The following is a 21,517-nucleotide window of genomic DNA, read 5'->3' as shown; positions in this document are numbered from 1 at the left end:
TAAATGAGTGAGTTAGAGTGAAAGTGAGGGAGGGGTATGTGAGTGAGCAAGTGAGTGAATTGGTGAGAGAGTGAGTGAAGGAACGCATATGTGATGGAGTGAAGAAGTAAGTAAGTGAGTTGGTGTGGCAGTTAGGGAGGAGGGAGTGAGTGAGTAAGTAAACAAGTGCGGAAGTGAGTGAATGACAGCGTGAAAGTGAGTGAATAAGTGAGTTTGTGTGAAAATAAGGGAGGGAGTAAGCGGATGAGTTAGTAAGTAACTGAGGATGTGAGCCCATGAGGGGTTGGGGGAGTGAAAAAGTGAAGAACTGTGAGTATGTGAGGTTGTAAATGAAAGCCTGTTAATAAGTGAGTAAGGGAGTGTGGAATAGAGGGACTGAGTGAGTAAGCGAGCGAGTGAAGGAGTGTGTAAGTATGGGACTGAAGAGATGGAGGGAGTGTAAATGAATGTGCTCCCAGTGAGAAACCTAAAGCTACACGGCTGCTCTGCCCAGAAACACGATCCGCTACCCTGACAAGGGTAAATAATGAAAAGGAGAGAATCACTGCGCTGCTGCAGACACACACACACACACACACACGTCTAACCCACCCACGCACACACACACACACACACACACACACACACACAATCATACACATTTTACTGCAGCACACCATCCAGTCCTCTTACACCACCTCAAATAATTTACTCACTTTTAATACCCTTAAATGCAGACAGATCTCAAAGAGACACGCTTTAATACCCCACTCTCTCTCATTCTCTCTCTCTCTCTCTGATACTGCAGTCTCTACAGCTTTTCAAAACTGCATGACAAATATTTTCACTTTTGCAATTCTGAAATTCCACAAAGTTATCTAAGGTGAGTGTTGGGAACTGCTCATGCACAGTGTTTGCATTTCTTCTGCTAAAACAGCGTAATGTGTGCATGGTTGGCGTCCGATGTGGAATCTGCCTCTAAATTTGCACTCTGGAGTTCTCCCCGTTTTCATCGTGCCGATTGTGGTTTTGGGGTTTGTTTGGTTTTGTCCGGAGACGGCCAGCCCTCTAATTGATATGGGGCCGAGTGAGCACGAGTGATATGGGGGATTAGAGGAGTGAGCTAGAGGGCAGCGCAAATATTATTTTAACCACAAAGTTCTGCGTTTTAAACTTCATCTACACACTCCCAGCCCATAATGGCCAGTCTAATGCTTTCTAATCAAAGACAGACCTCAGATGCCTTAGACTCAGATGGTCTCTGGAGCTTTGGGTGCTTGTATGCATTAAAAACAACAGCAAAACTTCAGTAACCTTAAGAATTGATCTTATTCTTAAATCAATAAGGGGCTAAATTGAATGCTTTATATATAACAAATAACAAATTTTGCAATTAAAAAAAACATTATATAAAAAATTCACATAAGGTTAGGCATGTTACAATAACGTGTCACATCATTGTATGTCACTAATATACAATCTATCAATATTGTAGATTATGTCAATAATATACAACACAATGTTCTACCTTCAAATATTTATTATATACTTTTATATATACTTTTAATAAAAACATCCACTTTTCATACACTGCGTGTATCTCCATGAAGAACCAAAAATATCCCCTAAGTGACACAATGAGCTGGAAATGCTGCTAGTGTCCACGTCAAACTCATCCTTCCACAGAAATGGCTTTATTTTGAAAAACCAACTAAGCCAAGAACTTCCTTCTGGTCACGAAGGCGAGGGTTTGGGTTAGAGTCAGATATAGTCATAAGAGAACACCTAAATAAAAACAGCTCACTGGAAACCCCCCCCCCCCCCCCATAGAGACAATAACACCTTTATTTTTAAGCACTCTTCAAAATATGATTTATACGATCCTTTGGCCAATGCCACAAACCCCAGGTCTAAAAATTTAGATTAAATCAGTTTTCAGTCCTCTTTTTTTGTAATTACCAGAAATCACTGAAAGGAACAGCTAATATCATTTCCTTTGCCATTTACACAGTACCATGCGTATACAAGGAATACATCATACAAGTAATTACCACATGCAGTGGACAGCACAGTGGATAAACATGATTGCTACCAAGGAAGTCTGGCTAGAGCGTCACACATTCCATATAACCAATGCAGACCCTACATTCATATCCCTATAAGACGGACAGTGCAGCATTTTTAGCTTCCATAGGATGTGACAAAAGTCATGGAACATTAGTCATCAGATAGCAGTTTCTGTCACGCAGCTTTTTACAAATCAATAGTATCACCAGTAGTATCACCCCACCTAAGGACTACACATTCCTGGAGCGAAAACTGGATTTAAGTCCAGATTTAAAGACTACTGCCAAAAGAACCACTTTTGACTTAGAGGTGGGCAATATTTTTGCATTGACAATATGTTTTTTTAGCTTAAAAAATATATCATCGGTTCTTAAAGAACACTGATCCAACTGTATATTTCATTACAGGGAGGGTAAAAAGTATATTTTTAATTGGGTAATTTGCAGCAAAAAAACGAATAAAAAACTGTGCTATAAATGAGAGTATTTCAATAGCAGTTTTTTAAGACTTTAAGACATTTTTTTGTATGCTAAAATATTGCTATAAACAGTATATCATGAAAAACTCTATAAATGTGAGATTACATACACCACAGAGGGTGGCTTTTATACTGTTTATATCAATATATGATATTATAAATAATAATAGAGATTAGTGAGTGTGAAGAACCTAAGAACTGACAACCTAACTTTTATAAGTAATTCTCTTGAAATCTTGGTTAATTATTCAACAATTAATCACAAAGCAGAAGTGTTGTGGAATTGTGCAGTTCCTCAGTTCCTTTGCTTATATAGAGGGTCTATTGGGCTACGTTCTAAATACAAACAAATATTTTAGTAGTTTCCCACACAGGGATTAAGCCTAGCGCTGTGCTAGACAGTATTGTAAATAAAGATTTTTTTTATGGAAATGGACATACCCCCTTGAGTTTTTCCTCATACCACCGGCGATACCCATACCACAGATTGAATCTCATAGAATTACTGTCAAAAATGGGTTTGACAACCATTTAAAGCAATATGCTATGTATAAAGACTGTACTACGTGTCAGTGTGTCTTTATCCATGCATGTGTGATGGGTCACAGACCCCGCTCACCTGAGAGCATGTTGTCGTTTTTAATGGAGGGGAATTTAAGGGTCATCTCATGCTTGTGGCGGTGAATCATTAAATGGTCCTCTGTGGGGAAACGCTGTTGGACACAGAAACAGTGGATCTGAGAGCAGTTGTGGTCAGAGTCATGATTAAAAACAGCAAGCAGGTTTTGTTTGCTTTTTTATAGTTTGGCCGAAGCCATCGCAATAACCGGAAACGCTACGGATTCTTAAAAAGGAACATTCAAAACATTGCTTGAGCTTCAGAGAGCGCAGAGTACGAACGATCTGAAACTTCAGTGTGCAAAGGGTCTCAGACTGGTCAATGTGCAAACATCCAATCTCACTTCTAGCTGATACAGTCTCAGTAAATTGAAGGCAGATGGTTTCGCTCTGTTCTTATCACGCACTATCATCTATAGCACTAGAATGTGCCTGTAGGACGCAACGCCTTGTTAACTGCAGCAGATAACATTTAGAGCCGGCTTTAATTCTAAAAGCTGACAATCCCATTAGACTTGCCTAATGCACAGCTCTTTATATTAATGTAATACTTTTAGTAAAGTAAAGTAAACATGCACAAAACATGAACTGCAAAAAGCACAGTACACAGCGCATGAACTACTGCTACGTGACATTTTTAGCATGTTAAACATCTTTAAGTAAAAAGAACACAGTGACCAAGTGGATTCAAAACATGCAAAGACCAGGAGACAGCTTTACAAACTATAAATAACCCAAGTAAAATCTTCTTAAATATGCTTTTTAACATATTTTAAATTTGGCCAAAAGTTTCCAAATTATGATTTCTATATGATTATTAGTTCTTAATTAAATAAACACATTTTAAATATCAAAAGAATTATACAGAAACTTGCATGCATTAACTTATGAACAGACAGCAATTTAAAATCAAACAAACATAATAGCATCACCATTATAAAAAACACATTTAATGGTCTTTCTGCGGTCACACCACCTGACTTGGTAAGCTGACCCAAACTGACCACGGCCTTAAAAACTTTGTGAAAGGTCTGCTAGCCTTGCTGTTCATGTCCCATGAAGGTCATTTGGGTCTTATTTGTGATACAATACCCTGTCTAATGTTTCTTCCAGCATTCAAGCAGTCTTTTAGATTTCGTTTTGAAGTTATACATATATTAAACAATGTAAATTATGTTTGAAACATGTTTTAAATATTTTTGAAGGTTTTTAACTACTTAAAAAAATACTTTAGCCAAAACATTAAAAGCACATTCCTAATATTGTGGAGGTACTGACCTGCCTTTCATTTTGAAGATGCTCCAACCCAGCCATCTAAACAACACAATTTGGTTCTTGTCAATGTTTCTTGTTTTTTCAGTTCTGAGCACCTCAACAAGAACTGACAGTTTACTTGCTGCCTAATATTTATATCCCATCTCACAAGTGCCATTATAAATAATGAATAAACATGTTTTAATTAAATATAATATAATAATATAATATTTTAATATTATAACTAATTGTGTGTGTAAATGTCTATAAATAGATTTATTCTGATGCTCATCAAATGCATTTATATAAAGTAGGAATGTCATGTTATATATGTGTAAAATTACTTAATAGAAAGAAATGATGGACAGAAATAAGAACAACACATTCTTCTTCCTAAAAAAAATGTTTTCTCACTATTTTCCTCACTATTCACTACCGTCACTATTTACTATTTAAGAACTGTTTTTAACACATAATTTCGATATTCTTCTTAATCTCATTTTAGGAACAAACATGTCATATGCAAGCACATACCTGGTAGGACGAGATGAAACCTCTCAAGCTGTAGCTTCTAATCATTTAAACTAATTTGTCCTCATTGGGCCAGAAAAGGAGAAAAAACATCTCATCAGTTCTTTGAAGACTGACCAATTAATTTCATTCTAGTTGTTTAGAATGAAAATGACCTACAGCTTTCACAATTTGATAAGACTTTCTTAACCAATTTTGTTCCATGATTAAGGATTACTAATTGGTAACTACATGCATAGCAATGCAAACCATTTTGATTGTACTTATATATAACCAGCATGAGGGAAAAAATCAGGAACTATCGGTGGTTCCGAAGAGTTAGAGTTTTGAATTTCGTAGAGATTTTGTTCAGTTTTTGAACATTCCTGTGTGCTCAGACTTTGTCGTATGATCATTTGTATGATCATCTTTTCTGTCTTTGGAAAGCTTTTGTGGACTGCAGTCCCAGAGGGCTAACAGTTTTCTTAGCAGGGTACCATTTCACTGTTTTCTGTGCAGCAGCGTTTCCCTTTGAGAGCGTTTCTCTCGAGTTACCGATGCGTTCATCCCCGCCTTTGTCTTGCTGGACTCACCTGAGAGCAGCCCGGAGCGCTGCACACGAACGGCCGTTCCTGCTCGGAGTTCATCACTGTCACCGGCTCCTCATAAACCTGCACACAAAGACACACAGACAGAGAATTCCTGACTGCTTCGCCTGCAGGACACGAGGGCAGATGTTCTGTTTGGCATTGTGTTGCGTCTGGATCGTGTGCCGCTGATGCTCAGAAGGGCTACCTGTGGCGAGACTGTTTTGGAATCTCAGGGAGAGGGGCTGGGTGTTCAGTCGCTGGTACTCTGTGGGAGCGGCTGGGGTTAAGTTTGTGTTGGGGTAGCACTGAGAGGAGGTGTGTGTGGGATGGGGTGTATTTACTGGCCTGAGGTGTCACCCTGCCTCTGTGTCTCCATGGTGCTGCCGCTGACCACAGTGCGAGGTGTAAATTACCCACTAGCTCTCCAGCACACAACAGGGTGACGGTTGAACAGGCTGGGAGTCAACAAACTGCCATTCACCGGCCACTGCCTTGACCCCTCAACCCTGCTGTCCTCCCAGTATCCAGCCAATCACGCACTGTAAGCCTGAGTGAGCTGAATTCACTTAAATAATTTGATCAAAATTATTGAGTCGTGTTTACCCAGAACTGTTTTATATTACTTTCTTTGCACAATTATTTTACAGTAATTTTACCTACAAACAAAATTTTATTCTTAATAATAAGAGTCAACTATTGGGGGCATAATTCTGTTACAAGACAGAAAATGTTGAATTAGCATGAGTTAGCAGCTTAGAAAATCATGATTTGCTTTTACAGCCAAGCAGTTAACCACTAAATATGGCCTATAAGTTTACTAAATGTAGCCTGGGGGAGAATGACTACACACTGACAGTGAGTGTCAGTGTATTGAGGACACCTCCATTGTGCTAAGAGATTATGCCGGCAGCCAAAACTAAACTGCCAATGGGAATAGACTAGTGGATTTAAAGATGACCAAAAAGTGATCCCAAATGTTGTACTTAACTTACAAGTAACAAAATAATAAATTTTTATATTACATTATAATCTCAATACCAAGATGGACAAATGTACTTGGCAGCTAGCAAGAATGGAAGACCTATTGAGGAGTATTTGCCCTCTTATTATATTAAATGTAGATTTGTAGATTATAAAATCCACTTATCAGTTTAGTGAATACTATATGGAGTTAACCAGCTGAGCAAGCTAATGCTAACACAGCAGGGTATACAAACCTCACAAAATAACAGAATAAACAATAATTCTTTATATCAAATGAATTAAGATTTGACAACTCCACAACCTATTTCTACTAAAAAAATCATCACATCAATGTTCAATTTACAATGAATTCTGGGTATTTCCACTTGTTTTCCTCGGTAGATCACCAACCAATGAATCCTCAGTTTTTAGGGCAGAGTAAGATCACATCCAAGAACATCAAGCAAAAAGGCTGCAAAAACACCCAAGATCACACACTGAGAAAGGGCTATGGTTCTAGCCGCAGGATGAGGTCAGTTTTGAGATGCACTGCTAATAATGGCAAATAATAGAGGCTATGTTTATGAGGATGATAACGAGCGGGCGAGCATCAGATGGACACAGCAATAATTTATAACCCGGGACATGGAGGCAAAACATGTCTCAAAACACTGGCAAAACTTCCAACTATTTCTAGTGTTCATCTCACAAGTAGTCAATATGTTTCCTTCTCATCAATGGTGAAGAATCTCTCTCTCTCTTTCCAGCTCTCTCTTTATCTGTAACTATCTCTCTCTTTCTTTCCAGCGAGATCCCTTGCTCAGTGCCATGATGCTGCTAAATGCCACTAGTGACAGCCCGACAATGGAATGGTATGCCAGCTATTCCGTTTCCCCTCACGCACTGTGTAACTGGGCCTTGGCACTGGTGTTGATGGGAGCTGGTTTGCAGTTTGCTAGTTTTCCACAGCTGTCATGTTTGGGGATCAGGCCCGCAGGCTGTGGAACATACATCCAGGCCCGCCAGCATGTGCACATGGCTCCAGAGGTTACTTCTATTTCCAGAGATGATGATATCAAAGGCACTTGGTGTGTATCTCCGATTGCCTGGCCCAGTTCAGGCCTGTGCGGCCTTATGTAACTCAGTGACTACACATCTATGATTAGATCCTGAGGTTAAGTTCATGCTGGGGTTGAGCTGAGGTAGCCCAACCCATTATACAGTTCCTGGATGTGAATATGAATTAATCACGCTGCAGTGTGATATTTAATGGCACTTATTCACACAGTAATGTCAGGTCTAATAAAAAAAGCTAAAATAAAGTTACTGCTGCAAAGTAAACCTATAAACATAAATCTGTAACTTTTGATAATTTAGATTACATAGTAGAAAATGCTGCTATCATAATGTGATTGTGATTACTAAACAGTAATTACTTGCAGCAATGCTAAGACCTGCTAAGAACTGAGTTTTTCTAGTTATGATGATAAGGGAACGAAGCAGAAACCACCAGTACTTTTAAGGAGTTTTAGAATCCCAACCCACCATAGAGTTCCTGATGTCACACTGCAGTGTGACACATAATGTCACTTATTCACACAGTATTGTCAGACCCATAAAAAAGACAAAAATAAAGTTACTGTTGCAATACTGTTGCAGTCCAGGCATTATAATGGAGTTCTTTTAGCCCCATGTCACTGTAAAAATGCAAAAGTACGAAAGTCCTGCGGTCTACAAGTCTTAATGAGTAGCTGGCTTAATAGCGCATGAAAGCCCGAGTCGAGTCCTCCATATACAACAGCAGCGCAGCCAGACTAATGGCCATGGGCTACGGTATGTATTGACACGCTGGTTAGACAGCTAACAAACACCTCCCTTTCCAAAAAACGTGGAAAATAAACATATTAGGAGCTTTGAGAGATGAAAAACGAGGCACATAGAGCTCTCTTCAGACCTCTTCAGGTTAGCTCTCTCTAGAGGCACACAAGCTCCACTGCATGAACGCTTTCATACACAATTTGCATGCAATATTTTTCCCCCCTCAGGATTCGGTCTAGCCAACTGTTTCCTCTCGTGCAGTCAAAACATTCAAATTTGGCGTTACGTTAGCCAGAGCACTTTTTCCCCACTGACAGGCCATTGGGCAGAAGGCCTCCAGCCAGGCCCCAGCACACGGCCTTCTGGGACACATTGGTCTGGTCTGGACAGGGCGACTCCAGCAGAGAACCAGAGCAATGAGAACCAGCAATAAGAAAAAAAAAACTCTTATTCTCTCGCCTCTTTCAGGAGTTCCCTGTATCTTCTCCTGCCTGAACCTCTACACCATGTCATCCTTTCTAATTACTCCTTTGGCAGAGTACCAACCCATTATGCACTTGCTCTTATGTCTGACTGACTGTACATCTTCACCCACTACGGCTCTTTCATGCACTTGTCTATCACTTGCCAAGAAACATGGCCTGATATAACATATACTGTAGGTGACCTTGGTGACTGTTCTGGGGCAGCCAAATATACCCAAAAATATGCTCTAAAATTAAGTGAATATTTTTATTATTATTTTATCTGTGCCTTTAATAACTTTGTTGTAACACATGTACAACCAAATAACCAGAGAAAGTGATCAGACTAATCAGACATTCTTGTGTTACAGAATTATAACACATTAATAATCTGAATTACAGAAATAAAAATAACAAGCACATTTACAAAGGTTGTACTTCTAAAATCAATTGTAAGAGCAAATACATCACCAGTAGTTGTATTGTGTTGTTGCTTTGATTAGTAATGTGCAGTTTTACAGCTACAGAGTTATTAAACTAGCCAAACCCTAGAGTAATCAATTTAATAATCAATAAGCATCATTTTTTATCATGCCTTTAGGCTGAAAGATGTGTGGTCTAAACGCCCTTTTACACATGCACTTTTCTATTATCCAGATAAGCAATGGCTTAAATCATTTGTACTGTACATTACCTGGACTTTGAATTGTGCAGGTATTTTTTTGAGAATTCATAATGGGTCATAATGGGTCTGGCTGTAACTCCTGTATGTGCTACACAGGAACCATCTCTTGCCTAAACCACACAAAATATTTTCTGTAGTGAGAACACGTCTGATACGCAGCAGGTCCAGCTATTCTACATGTGGGAAAACGCAGCTTTTTGGCAAACATTTTGGCAAACCCATGCAGTCTTGACAAGGGCTTAGCTGATAAGCTAATGTTAGGTCAGATTAGATTAGATAGCTAGCAGAGAACACTTGCAAGGCATTCGGTTATTATCAGTTTATTACTGGTGATAGAGATGATGAGACACGTATGTGTCTGTATGTGTCTATTAATATATATCCTTCCACTCAATGCAGCATTATTCTTATTAGAAGCTTTAGCAGTGAACTCATCTCTCACGAGTTTTAAATGTTTTAAATGTAAGGAGGTGGTCAGAGACAAATTTTACACTGAAGATCATTCATACATTTCTAAAAACAAAAGTGCCACAAAACGTTTTTGAGTGATGCCAAATAAAAAAACATATTCGGTTCTCATAAAGATATTTTATGTTATAGAGATGTGAGTGTAAAGCAGAGATGTATAGTAATGAAGTAGAGCTTAGTTTTCTACTTCCACTTTTACTTCACTAAATTATTTATGTTCTGCATCATTACTCTTTACAATTATGAAAATGTTAGGAATCATTCCAAACCCACATTATCACTAAAGCTAGAGCGGTAGATGCTATGCACTCTCACCAGAACTTTTCACTGCTTTCTGTAATAACAACACAAAACAGTTCTGAACTTTTACTTCCAATACTTCAGTAATAAATTTACAATAAACTATTTATATACTTAGGTACAATACATTTTGAATAGTTATGTACTTAGTTACTACTCAAATCACTTTTTGATAGAGACCTTTACTCACGTTACTCAAGTTCCTCAACTTTTACTCAAGTCTGGATCTCTGGTACTTTTTACATCTCTCGTGTAAAGAACCTTACATTTTTTTACAGAAACTTTACATCTAGAAATCAGACTTAACTCAAATGTTATAAGCTGATTTAACTCAAAGGTGCAGACAGAGGCAGAGTGTGTCTAACAATGAATGCATCATATCTTTTACTTGACAGCATTCTAGTTAGAATTACTTAAAAAGATGCATGCACATAATAACATATTTTTTACGTAGATCTAGTATACTTCCTTTGTTTGTTCTGAGGGCTCAAACATTGTCACTGACACAAATTCAGAATGTGTCTGTGGTTGAGATGATGCCAAATCATGCATTCAGTAAACATAAAATGGTGCATCTATTTAAAATATATATTTTTTTATTTGGTTGGACTCACAAATTGACCTTAAGTTTTATGTATGTACCTAAGTATAGTATCTAAAAAGCTACTTAACAGCGACATAGAATTGCTGTTTATCTTAGCTTCTAAAAGCTTCTTCACACACTTAAACTTATACATCTATAGAGCGTTTTCCCAAACCTAGGGATTAGGCCTAGTCTTGGACTATGCAGCATTTTATGTAGATTTTTAATAGAAAGTAGAAAAACTGAGTGTAATTAACTATGAATTAAGGTGTTGTTTTATTACATCTACAGCTCTGGAAAAAATATAAGAGACCACCTAAAAATTATGAGTTTCTTTGATTTTACCAAACTGAAAACCTCTGGAATATAATCAAGAGGAATAAAGATGATCACAAGCCATCAAACCAAGCTGAACTGCTTCATTTTTTGCAACAGGAGTGAAATAAAGTGATCCAAAAGCAGTGTGTAAGACTGGTGGAGGAGATCATGCCAAGATGCATGAAAACTGTGATTAAAAACCAGCGTTATTCCACCAAATATTGATTCCTGAACTCTTAAAACTTTATGAATATTAACTTGTTTTCTTTGCATTATTTGAGGTCCATTTCTCATTTTCTGCAACTAAATGCTCTAAATGACCATATTATTATTTGGAATTTGTGAGAAATGTTGTCCGTAATTTATAGAATAAAACAACAATGTTCATTTTACTCAAACATATACCTGTAAATAGCAAAATCAGAGAAACTCATTCAGAAACGTAAGTGGTCTCTAAATATGTTTCACGGCTGCTTGTATAACAATCAGTATGTTAATATTAATTCATCAGCAAATACACAAACACAACCACAATCAAGCATACCGTAGAATGTGGTCCAAAGCGTTCTGAGGTGACGTAAAGGAGCCTCTGCTGGTTATTCTGGTGCTGATATATCACGGCCGGCCTAATTCAAACAGCAGAACTCAGAGCGCAACCTGATCAGACCCCTGCGGTCCACACCACACATACACACTCACACACACACACGGTTCACATGCCCTTGCACTCTCTCGTGTGTGTGGCCACAAACCCAGCACATCCTGCATACACTCCGAAGCCTGTCATCACAGCTGCTCAGGCTGGCGTATGAGTGTGTGCTATGTTACTATTATTTATCCTCTGAAATGAAGGCGCTCTTCTTTTACATATTTTACAAATTCTCTTACCCGAAAAAGGGGTACTAGAACTGGCTGAGGAGCCACTTTGGTTCCCTACAGAAGCAGTTAACTTATAGTTCTGTTAATGGAAGGAACATTTTATTTGAATATAAATAGAAAACTCTATGGTCAGGTTTTTAGAAATGGATTAGGCCTAGTGTTTTACTACAGATAGAGAGTCTTCATTAAAAGAAAAACATAATATATGACTAGAGTTAATCACTGTCCGAGGGAACTGACCCTATACACCAAAAAATTAAATCCCATTGGCTCCTGAATCCATCTACCACCAGATCATTTGACTTATTTAACCCTTTATGTGCAGTTTTTTCTCCTCTGACTAATTTCTTTTGTGTGTGTTTTTATGTGTGTGTGTTTCATTTACTTTTTGGGTAACTTTCTACCAAGACATAACATTCACTATATGTATAATAACCAGCTCACATGTGTTTTGTTGCTGCATGTATATTAAATGATGCTAATGAACTAAATTATTTTAATCGAACTTAAATTATTTGACTTGTACAGCAGCATCTTCTTCCACTGTTATTAGTGGAACACATCTGTATTAAGCTGAACATGTAAGACATAAAAAGCACCAGCACTCAGTTTCCTGACAGCATCACAGCATCATAGTACACAGATGAGTCTTAAATGAGCGAGTGAGCTTTAAACCAAACACTCTCTCTACTCCACTACGATGATTTCAACACTTTAACGAAGCTTTAATGAAAGGCCACATCATTCGAATCACTTTCAATTTGACAATGGTGACAGACTGACTGCCAAATTGTCTCAACTTAAAGATGTGTACAGTTAAGCGTGACTACAGTTAGTCTAACAGTAAAAGATTTGTATGCAAAATCCTTTTTTAAAGGCCCGGTATAGACCCTGTCTTTGTTCTCACGGCTCAGAAAGTTTCCGGTGTTTTGCACTGATGCAAAAGTATACTTTCATAAAGTACAAACCTGTTTTAATTTGGATTAATTCATCATTTGAAATAAAGTTCACAAACTATTTTTTTTATGTTTAATTAACTTTCCATATTAGATTTTATTTACAAATGCCATAAATAATGTTTTAGATTACAGTATCTCAAAAGCTGCTTAACAGCTGTGTGGAACTTCTTTTATGCAAGTTCAATATTTCATTTTTGAAGTGCACAAAATAAAACATAATAATGAAAGAAGAAGAGACTTTTAAAACGTATAAAAAAAGTTCGCAGAAACTTTAATAACAAAAAAAAAATAAACTGCAACTGCAACATTTTCATCCTAACTTGCCTCTCAATCTGCCATTGTTTATTAGTTAACACTAAACTAAATGTGTAAAACATTAAAACTACCATGGCTGAGATTCCTGAAAGCATTTTAGTACAGAGATGATTCTGAAATTGAGAATCAAACTTAGCCAACTCTCTCTGTGTCAGATAAGTTTATTTTACACTAACATGCCAATCCATTTCATTTTGTATGGCTTACTCACAATGTATAATAAATATTACAGAGCAACTGAGCATCTATTTAACCCTTGTGTGGTGTTCAGGTCTGTGGGACCCGTTTTCATTTTTCATCAAATGATACTAAAAAAATATTTTTTATTACTCAAACTCATTGGCATTGGCTCATTTTTTGTGAGAAACATATATCAAAACACATTTTCAATAAACACACACTGTACACCCCCCTACACATTTATATTACATGCAGTATGTTTGGCCAAGGGCTAATAAACATTGCTTCATTTGAAAATTTGAAACTAAACAAATTTTCTACTCATATCTTGAGTTTAATTCATTTTCTTTTACATTTTATTAAAAACTAATAAAAAAAGAGTAGCACTTTCTGAAAGAAATGTAACATAAGAAAGGTAAAGGGCAAATATTAACCATGTAAGCTGTTTATATTGCTTGCAATTTAGGTGAAGCAAGCATGTGTAAAGCATTTTAATGTAAAACTGCTTAATTTTGCTGAATTAAATACAAGTAACAAAGTAAATGAGTAACAAAAATATGAACACCACACAAGGGTTAAAAATAAGTATGTTGAACAACACTGTCTAAAATGTAGTATTTTAAATTTCAGCTTTATTATTATTTAAGTATTTTTAATATTTATACCAGATTAAATAATGAACACTAAAAATACTAAAAAAATAAAAAAGACAATTTAGTGAAAGTGAAAGACACATTAAAGTTACATCATAACTGGCATATTCGTTAACATGTAATAAAGTAAACATAATAATGCAGCCTATAGTCTACATAAATGTGTGATGTGTGAATGTGAAAAGAGGTTAAAGTTTGATGCTGACCAAATACCAAGCCATCGCTGTCATGCAAAAACTTCGGATCTCCAAAATGTCAACTTAAAAATAAAGGGGAAAAAATTCTTTACTTAAAAACATTTTTCTCAAGTAATTTTTGAGAATTTTTGTATTTTTTTAATCCATTTATGTATTTATCATTAAAATTTTACACAATATAAAAAGAAAAATCCACCAGATTCACATTCTCATTCTCAAAAAGTAAAAAAAATATATATAATTTAAGATTTCTGCATGATAGTGAGAAACTTCCTTTATAGGCTAACAATCTCAATTCTTTAGGAGTCTAGACAGTCTGACCTCAGCACAGCACAGCACAGGTCTGTAAGTGATGCACGGACGCTGGCGGCTCGACTGCACCGATCAGAACAAAAAAAAAGAGCACTTGACTTTCCTTTCGCTGATATGTTTTCATTTAACAGAGGAAATTCGGTTACATTTGGCAGTAAGTGGGTCCCGATGTGTTCGAGCGCGCGAGGGTTAGAGGAGCAGAGTACAGTTTCATCAGGAACTCATGTCTCTCCAGCTTCGGCAGAGAATTCAAACAGTATGGTAAGGGAGGAGGCGAGCGGAGGTTACGGCAAGCACAAACTTGCGCTGCAATTCAAGTCCCCCCAACACACTCACACACACATACACATATACACACACACACTGATCCCTGGGCCCTTGACAGCACAAGTTCAAGGTTGGATCAGTGCAGGCCCGAGGCGAGGAATAAGGCTCAAACAGACAATGCACTGAATGTCATGAACCCCTCATAATGAACAGACGAGGGGGCCCCGCACAGGCAACCTTCAACTATTGCCAATCACAGCACCTCCTGCTCACAGGCAAACTTAAAGTCTTAATGCAGAGAACTCGTATCAGTCCTGAAGCTTTTACCTAATGAGAACAAGTGGAACCTGGAACTAAAAATTAGCACAAAAGTCTGCAGGACAAACCGGACAGACTTTACAGTTTACAGAGCTGTAAATACTCACAGCATTACAGCATTATGTTTGAACACAGCTGCAGAAAATCACGATCTGCACAGTTTTAAGGCGAAGCTGGAGGAGGAATGTGTGAGAGCGGCCTTCGGCTACAGTGCTGATGTTGAAAGATGTCACTCTTCTACAGCTGAAGGCAGTTACACTTCCAGTTCAGCTACAACTACAGCATGCAGCAGCGAGCAAGACAGAAAGAATGAGGCCCTGTTCGGTTTTATTACTTTTACAAAATTTCTAAAACTTTAGTTTAGAAAAAAAAATTTGATTTGTGCAATTGTGATATTTACAGTATATTTATTAGTGAAGCACGGAAATTAAAATGTTTGGCCAAAATCAAGCCGAACAAAATTAAACATTTGGCCAAAGGCCAAACACAGCTTTCTCAGGTCCTGATTAATGTTGACACTTTTTTCACCATTGCATTTATAAAACTGCCTAAATATATATTTTTGTCAAAGAAAATGCAATTATCACCTGTATGGTTAGATCTCTTTTGCAATTTTCTGTTGAATATTTTCAGCTGCCAAGTATTCCCTAATATTTATTGTCCATTAGTCACATCTGTGTCTTACTGCATGTGGTTGGCAGCAATACTTTTTTATTTATTATCATAATGATGTTATGCATACATAAATCTTAAAAACTGTCACATAATGACACCTTATAAAAACATGAAAAACATGTAGCCTTACCAAGTAAAGAAATGTTTGACATCTGACATTTGTTTAAAATCTAATGATACTCTGCATGTGGTATTTATGTTTTGTATTTTTTCTCATATTATTTCCATTTTTTTTTATTATATTTTTTGGTATTAACTGAAATTTATGAAGGTTTTTTGTTCTCCTCCTGTAAAGCTGCTGTTTTGGAGATGTGAGGTTTTTGTAAGAGAATGAGGATAATCTATTTTTTCAACTTTTTACAGTCATTTGTAGGTGATAAAATTAATAAAAATACAAACAAATATAAGATTTAAGAAATTGAAGAAACAAAATTGTATTTACACAATGACTAAACTCTAAAAGAGATATGTCATAAATACCCTTTATTTTAAACATGATGTAACCTAATAATAAAATAAAATAATCTACTGTCTGTATTATTATTTTTTTGTATACTTACTATACTCTAAAAAATAGCATATTGTCTTAGAGCAATTTAGACTAGAAATGAATGATGTGATGCTCCTTTTAAACAAAATCCAAAATTTTATAATAAAAAATCTTAATTTTACATTTAGTAGTTTTAATAAGTTAATACAGCTGTAAATAAAAAATCTGATATGCACAGATATTATAAACATAGTAGTAGTTGCCAGTAGCACACGGTTAATTTGCTAGTGTTAAATTAATACTGTTCGTGTTAGATTAACACTGTGGTTCTTACAATTTAACACCCGCAGTGTGAAATGAACATAAACGCTGTTAATTTAACACCCTTTAAAAGCTAAGGTCCTTCACTTTGAACTCATGAAGTTTCTAAGCGACATATAGCTACTGAACATCCTGACAGCATCACTACAGGGCAGTGTGTTAATGTGCGTTCATTTATCTGACCTTATTTAGTTAGCTACAAAATGTAGGTGTGCCTGGTTAGTATTTGAGATAAAAGTAGCTCTCTTTTTTTAAAGTGTACTTTTTATTGTTACTGATCTGTTCTAAACATTTAACAATACAAATGTTTTAAATGAATGTTAGTTTTATGTTTCGTATAACTAGTTCTGATATGCTTGCTAGAACAAAATGTTAAAATAAAAAGTTATGAAAATGCTGTTAAGTGTAATTTGTGCAACATCAAGGTTTTAAGCTTAAAATATTAACAGTCATGTTATGTGGCCACCATAAGAAAAAACATGAATGAGCTGCTCACTGAATTTATCTGATTTAATTTTGAATTTGGCATCAATATTCAGAAATGGGTCTGGGCTCTTATTGGTTAATTATGATAAGAGCTGAAATCAACAATAATAGTGTTAATACCATTAATTAGTCACTTGATTTGTTGCTCGTGCTAGTGAGTCTAGACGTCATTAGTGAGTGGGACTGTAGATTATAAACAGTGTTTCAGCCTGTGGGCTTTTGAAACCCCCCGGTGTGCTGGCTCAGCACTAAAGACCCTCAATCCTTCAGTATCTCAGCGCTTAATCAAACACACGGGCTGGCCTGCAGCATGACGTCATGCTCTGTTGCAGAGCGCGTGTTTTTACTGAAAAAAAAACAAAGAAATTTACAAACGCGATAAGATAACTATACTGTAGAGCGAGCGAGATTCAAAGCGACGCAGATCTAAACGCAGTGGGACAGACAGGAAGACATGCATGCATGCAGACAAACAGACAGACAGACAGTGGGTTGCTAGACTGCTGGCTGTCAGCTCGCGCTGTGTCTGCCCCTCCTGCGGGACAGAGCAGCAAAACCCGGGGGGTCTTTCATATCAAAGGCGGCACGAGCACACAGTGAAGGCAAGGAAGCATGTGCACGCGCGGCGCGGATCAATGAATGGGTACAGGTCCCAGAGAACCCGCGCGCACCAGTTGCATGTGCCTGCACGGAACACCACAATATGCAGCAGCAGCGGCAGAAGCGTGCATGCAGCTGCTGTCACCACGCGCGCGCAGGAAAAGAGCAAGAGCGCGAGCCCGGCCGACCGGGACAGACACAAACAAACAAGCACGCGAGTGAGCGTGCTCATATTGGTGCAACATGGGCTAGGTGGCTTTCATGTGGGCATGGGCTAGAAATAAGTTTGTAGCAGCACGTGTTTTGGGCTACTTTGTTCCCAAATGGGCCATATCACACAGTCCGACCACCTTAGTGTCATATGGGTCTCATCCACGCTCCATGTGCATGCAACCCAATGTACAACCCAGATTAAGCCCACGTTTAACCAACCCCTACAGGTCCCATCACTGACATCCACATCCAATGTTCATGAGCCAGTATGAAAAAAAAAAGCCTACGAACAAAACTTGCCGGGTCCATTAAGCTACCCATACAGACCACCACATATGCATGTTAACTATCTGGGCACCGGTTCTCTGACGAGGGCAGCAGCAAGAACTTCAGTGACATAAACTTCAAAACAACAAAGCAAAGTTTAGCCAGCTGGCACATGACCGACCTTCAAAGTTGAAATAGTTAAAATAATGTCAGCTGTATCAACTTGTTATTAGTGGAATGTTTTTGTCGTATCAATATGATCATTATTATGTTTTTAACATCTTATTGTTATATTTTGACTGTATGACTTAATAGAAAGAAAATATCTACATTCAAGAGTTTTAAAAAATAGAGAACATGTTTAAAATAATTTCTATGAAAAGGTTAATAAGTGACATAAATCAATGTTGAAATTTTAACTTGGAACATCACTCAACGTGATGTATGTATCTTGTAAATATGATCATTATTATGACTGTATCACCACTTTATTACATTTTGATCACAAGATAAAATATTTAAACTCCAACTAGAAAGTAAATAAAGTGTGTGAACAAACTTGTCAACGTTTTTTTTTACTTGTTCTGCTTCCATCTGAGGAACCTTTTCATCAACATGCACAGTTTTTCATGGTGTTCATTGTTCTGTACATACAGAACTACTGTTTTTAGTAAACCTTCTATCGAACCACCATACTTTTGGAAAGAATAGGGAAAGTTTTTTTTGGCTAGAGTTTAGTTAATGTTTAAAAAAAAAGATAAGATGTCAAAACAATGTTTCAGCACCAACACTGATTTATGTTTCAGAATCAAAACGGTGATATGAACTTAATATGACGCTGACGTTTATTCAACGTTGATAAACGCAGAAATGCCGGTTGGAGATCACGGCACGAGCTCCTGCTGTTTCTGCTGTTGCTCCTCATGCAAACAAACACGCGCGAGCGAACACAAACCTGTTACTTGCAGCTAAACTTCACAAAGGAACGTTTTCAAACGTTCAAAAAACTCGGAGCACCAAACGACAACGTCAGGGAAAAAAACATCCCCGGGACGCATCAAAGCACAAAAGCAACTTGTCACCCGCGCTCGAGCTCCAGAGCACGGACGGCCATCATCACCGCCAACGGCACGAGCTCAAGTTCACGCAGCCCGCGAGCGTGCGTTTGTTTTTTCTCTTCTTTTCTTTCCCCTCTTTCTTTCTCTCTTTCTCTCTGTTTCTCCTGCAGCAGAAAAGTCTACACACAGTTCACAGCAGCAGCCTGGAGACTTACCACAGCAGCGCGGAGAAGATGCAGCGCCTTTCTGAAGGAACCACGCTGGACTGAGGAGAGATTACAATACGAGCTATTTACAGAAGCATTACATCACCCTCCGGTGACGTCACGTGGGATTCCTGAACTTCTAAATCATTGCGGTCCGCGAGGAGGGGCTTCGTGGAAACGGGGCGGGGGTTGAGGGATGTGGGCGGGGTCGAGGAGGAGCCGCAACACTCACAGCTCACAGCTGGCTGAGTTCAGGCTGGAGATAGTAGGATACTTCTTGCAGGACATTGAGTTTTAAAGTACTTTAAAGTGAAAAATAGACGACTCATATCACTTACGGATCAAACAATTAATTAAATGATAAAAAATAAAGAAAGAATAATAATTATAATAAAATGTCTTAATGCAAATACTGCAAACATTTTTACATTAAAAAAAACATTAAAGTTTGTATTATTGTCATTAGGACCTGTACTGTCTGTAATGGGTGTTAGCACTTTTTACTCAAGTTTAACTGGACTCCAAAATGCTCCAAGTGTCACCTTCTCGTCTGGTTTTGCGTCTCTCTGGTTTATTTACCCTCCTCTGCACATGCCCTGTCTTTATTCTGTGTCTCCGCCCCTGTTGCTCACATGTTCATTTTTCGTTTTTTAGCTCTGCCCCCTTGTTACCCGGTCCCAGGTGTTTTTTATTTGTATTTTTTGTCCATTTGCATTTATAGTCTCCCTTGTCCCAGTGTTATTTGTCTTTGGTTGTACATCTAATGTCATTCAGGTTTCGTGGTCCTATGTTATCTATGTGATCAGTGTTTCCTTTAGTTTCTGTTTTTTTATTTCTTTATTCCTTTGATTTTAATAAATACTTGCATGTCTCATTCCTGCTCCCAACCGTGACACCAAATTATCAAGTGATTTAAACCAGAGCAAAATAATATAATCATAGCATAAAAAGTGAGAAAATTTGTGTTTGGTAGATTATTTCATTGGAAAGCATGTTAATTTCATGCATGTTAGTCTCTACTTGGGATGCAAACTTTTCTGTCTGTCCCTGAAACCCCTTATTATATGGAACCTGGCCTTCAGTTTGAAAATGCTACCAGGGATCACTTCAAATAATGCTGCAACTTGTTTTTGCGGAACACCAGTTTGAAGTTGAAGCCCTATTGCACTGGTCCTATCCACATCTGTCAAACGTAGCAAGCTGATTCTTGGAGCAGATACCTACTGACCACTATAGCAGTGCCCAGGCTCACTGGTGCTGCCAATAAGGTGCCAATCAGGCTGTACCAGAAGCTCAAAATAAGTGTCAAAAGCAACAGCAATATAAGCTGTTTGGCAATGGCAGAGAAGATTTGGCAAATTTTTCTTAATCTCAAACCCACATACTCAGCTCTGCTGTTCATCTCACAAATGCATGTTTCTTACAAATGTGGCAGCATTTAAATTTATAATTAACAGTATTTTCAATGATATGGAAGAAGCATAAGAAGCATTGTTACAACAAAGAAATAATCTAACAAACACAAATTTCCTTAATTTTGTGCTATGTTTTATTATAAACTTATGTACAGTACAAGTCAAAAGTTTCCACACCTTCTTATTCAATGTTTTTTTTCCTACATTGTAAATTAATATTAAACTCATCCATACTATGAAGGAACACATAATGAACCATGTAGCAAACTTAATGTGTTAAACAAAACCAAATACTCTGTGAAGCTTTTATGTGGCCTCCTCAAGTAGTTATTTAAATTACCTAAAGAGTTAATATAATTAACCCTTGACAAAGCACAGCTGTTACCTGAAAGCCATTCCAGGTGACAACCTCATAAACCTGACTGAGAAAATATCAAGATGTGCAAAGTTGTCATCTAAGCAAGAGATGCCTATTATTAACTGGTTAGTACCGGCACATTTTGAGCACTAATCAAAAAAAAAATTGAAAGACATAGCAAATTAATACAATAGTCATACACCTCCAACTGCATTCCTGTTAAAGCACATATTTCTGTCACTGGAACTCTAAA

The 21,517-nt window shown here is 37.4% G+C and overlaps 1 protein-coding gene across 3 annotated transcripts in view; it reads right to left on the bottom strand.

Moving 5' to 3' along the window:
* Window positions 1-19,573, bottom strand: part of creb5b (cAMP responsive element binding protein 5b) — a 107,279-nt gene extending 87,706 nt beyond the window's left edge. For 2 of the 3 annotated variants that reach the window (XM_049480423.1, XM_049480425.1), the window contains exons 1-4: window positions 19,501-19,573; window positions 5,500-5,577; window positions 4,421-4,456; window positions 3,144-3,237 (exon numbers count right to left, since the gene is read on the bottom strand). In XM_049480423.1, the coding sequence (XP_049336380.1) occupies window positions 3,144-3,237; window positions 4,421-4,456; window positions 5,500-5,553 (184 nt within the window). In that variant the 5' untranslated portion in view covers window positions 5,554-5,577; window positions 19,501-19,573. The remainder of the gene's footprint in view (window positions 1-3,143; window positions 3,238-4,420; window positions 4,457-5,499; window positions 5,578-19,500) is intronic. The other variant, XM_049480424.1, reaches the window with a different exon arrangement.
* Between the last annotated feature and the right edge of the window lie 1,944 nt (window positions 19,574-21,517).

This window comes from Astyanax mexicanus, chromosome 6, assembly GCF_023375975.1.
Source record: "Astyanax mexicanus isolate ESR-SI-001 chromosome 6, AstMex3_surface, whole genome shotgun sequence".
Lineage (NCBI taxonomy): Eukaryota > Metazoa > Chordata > Actinopteri > Characiformes > Acestrorhamphidae > Astyanax > Astyanax mexicanus.
Note: the sequence above shows the minus strand (reverse complement) of the source record. Positions and strands in the feature narration are given on the sequence as shown.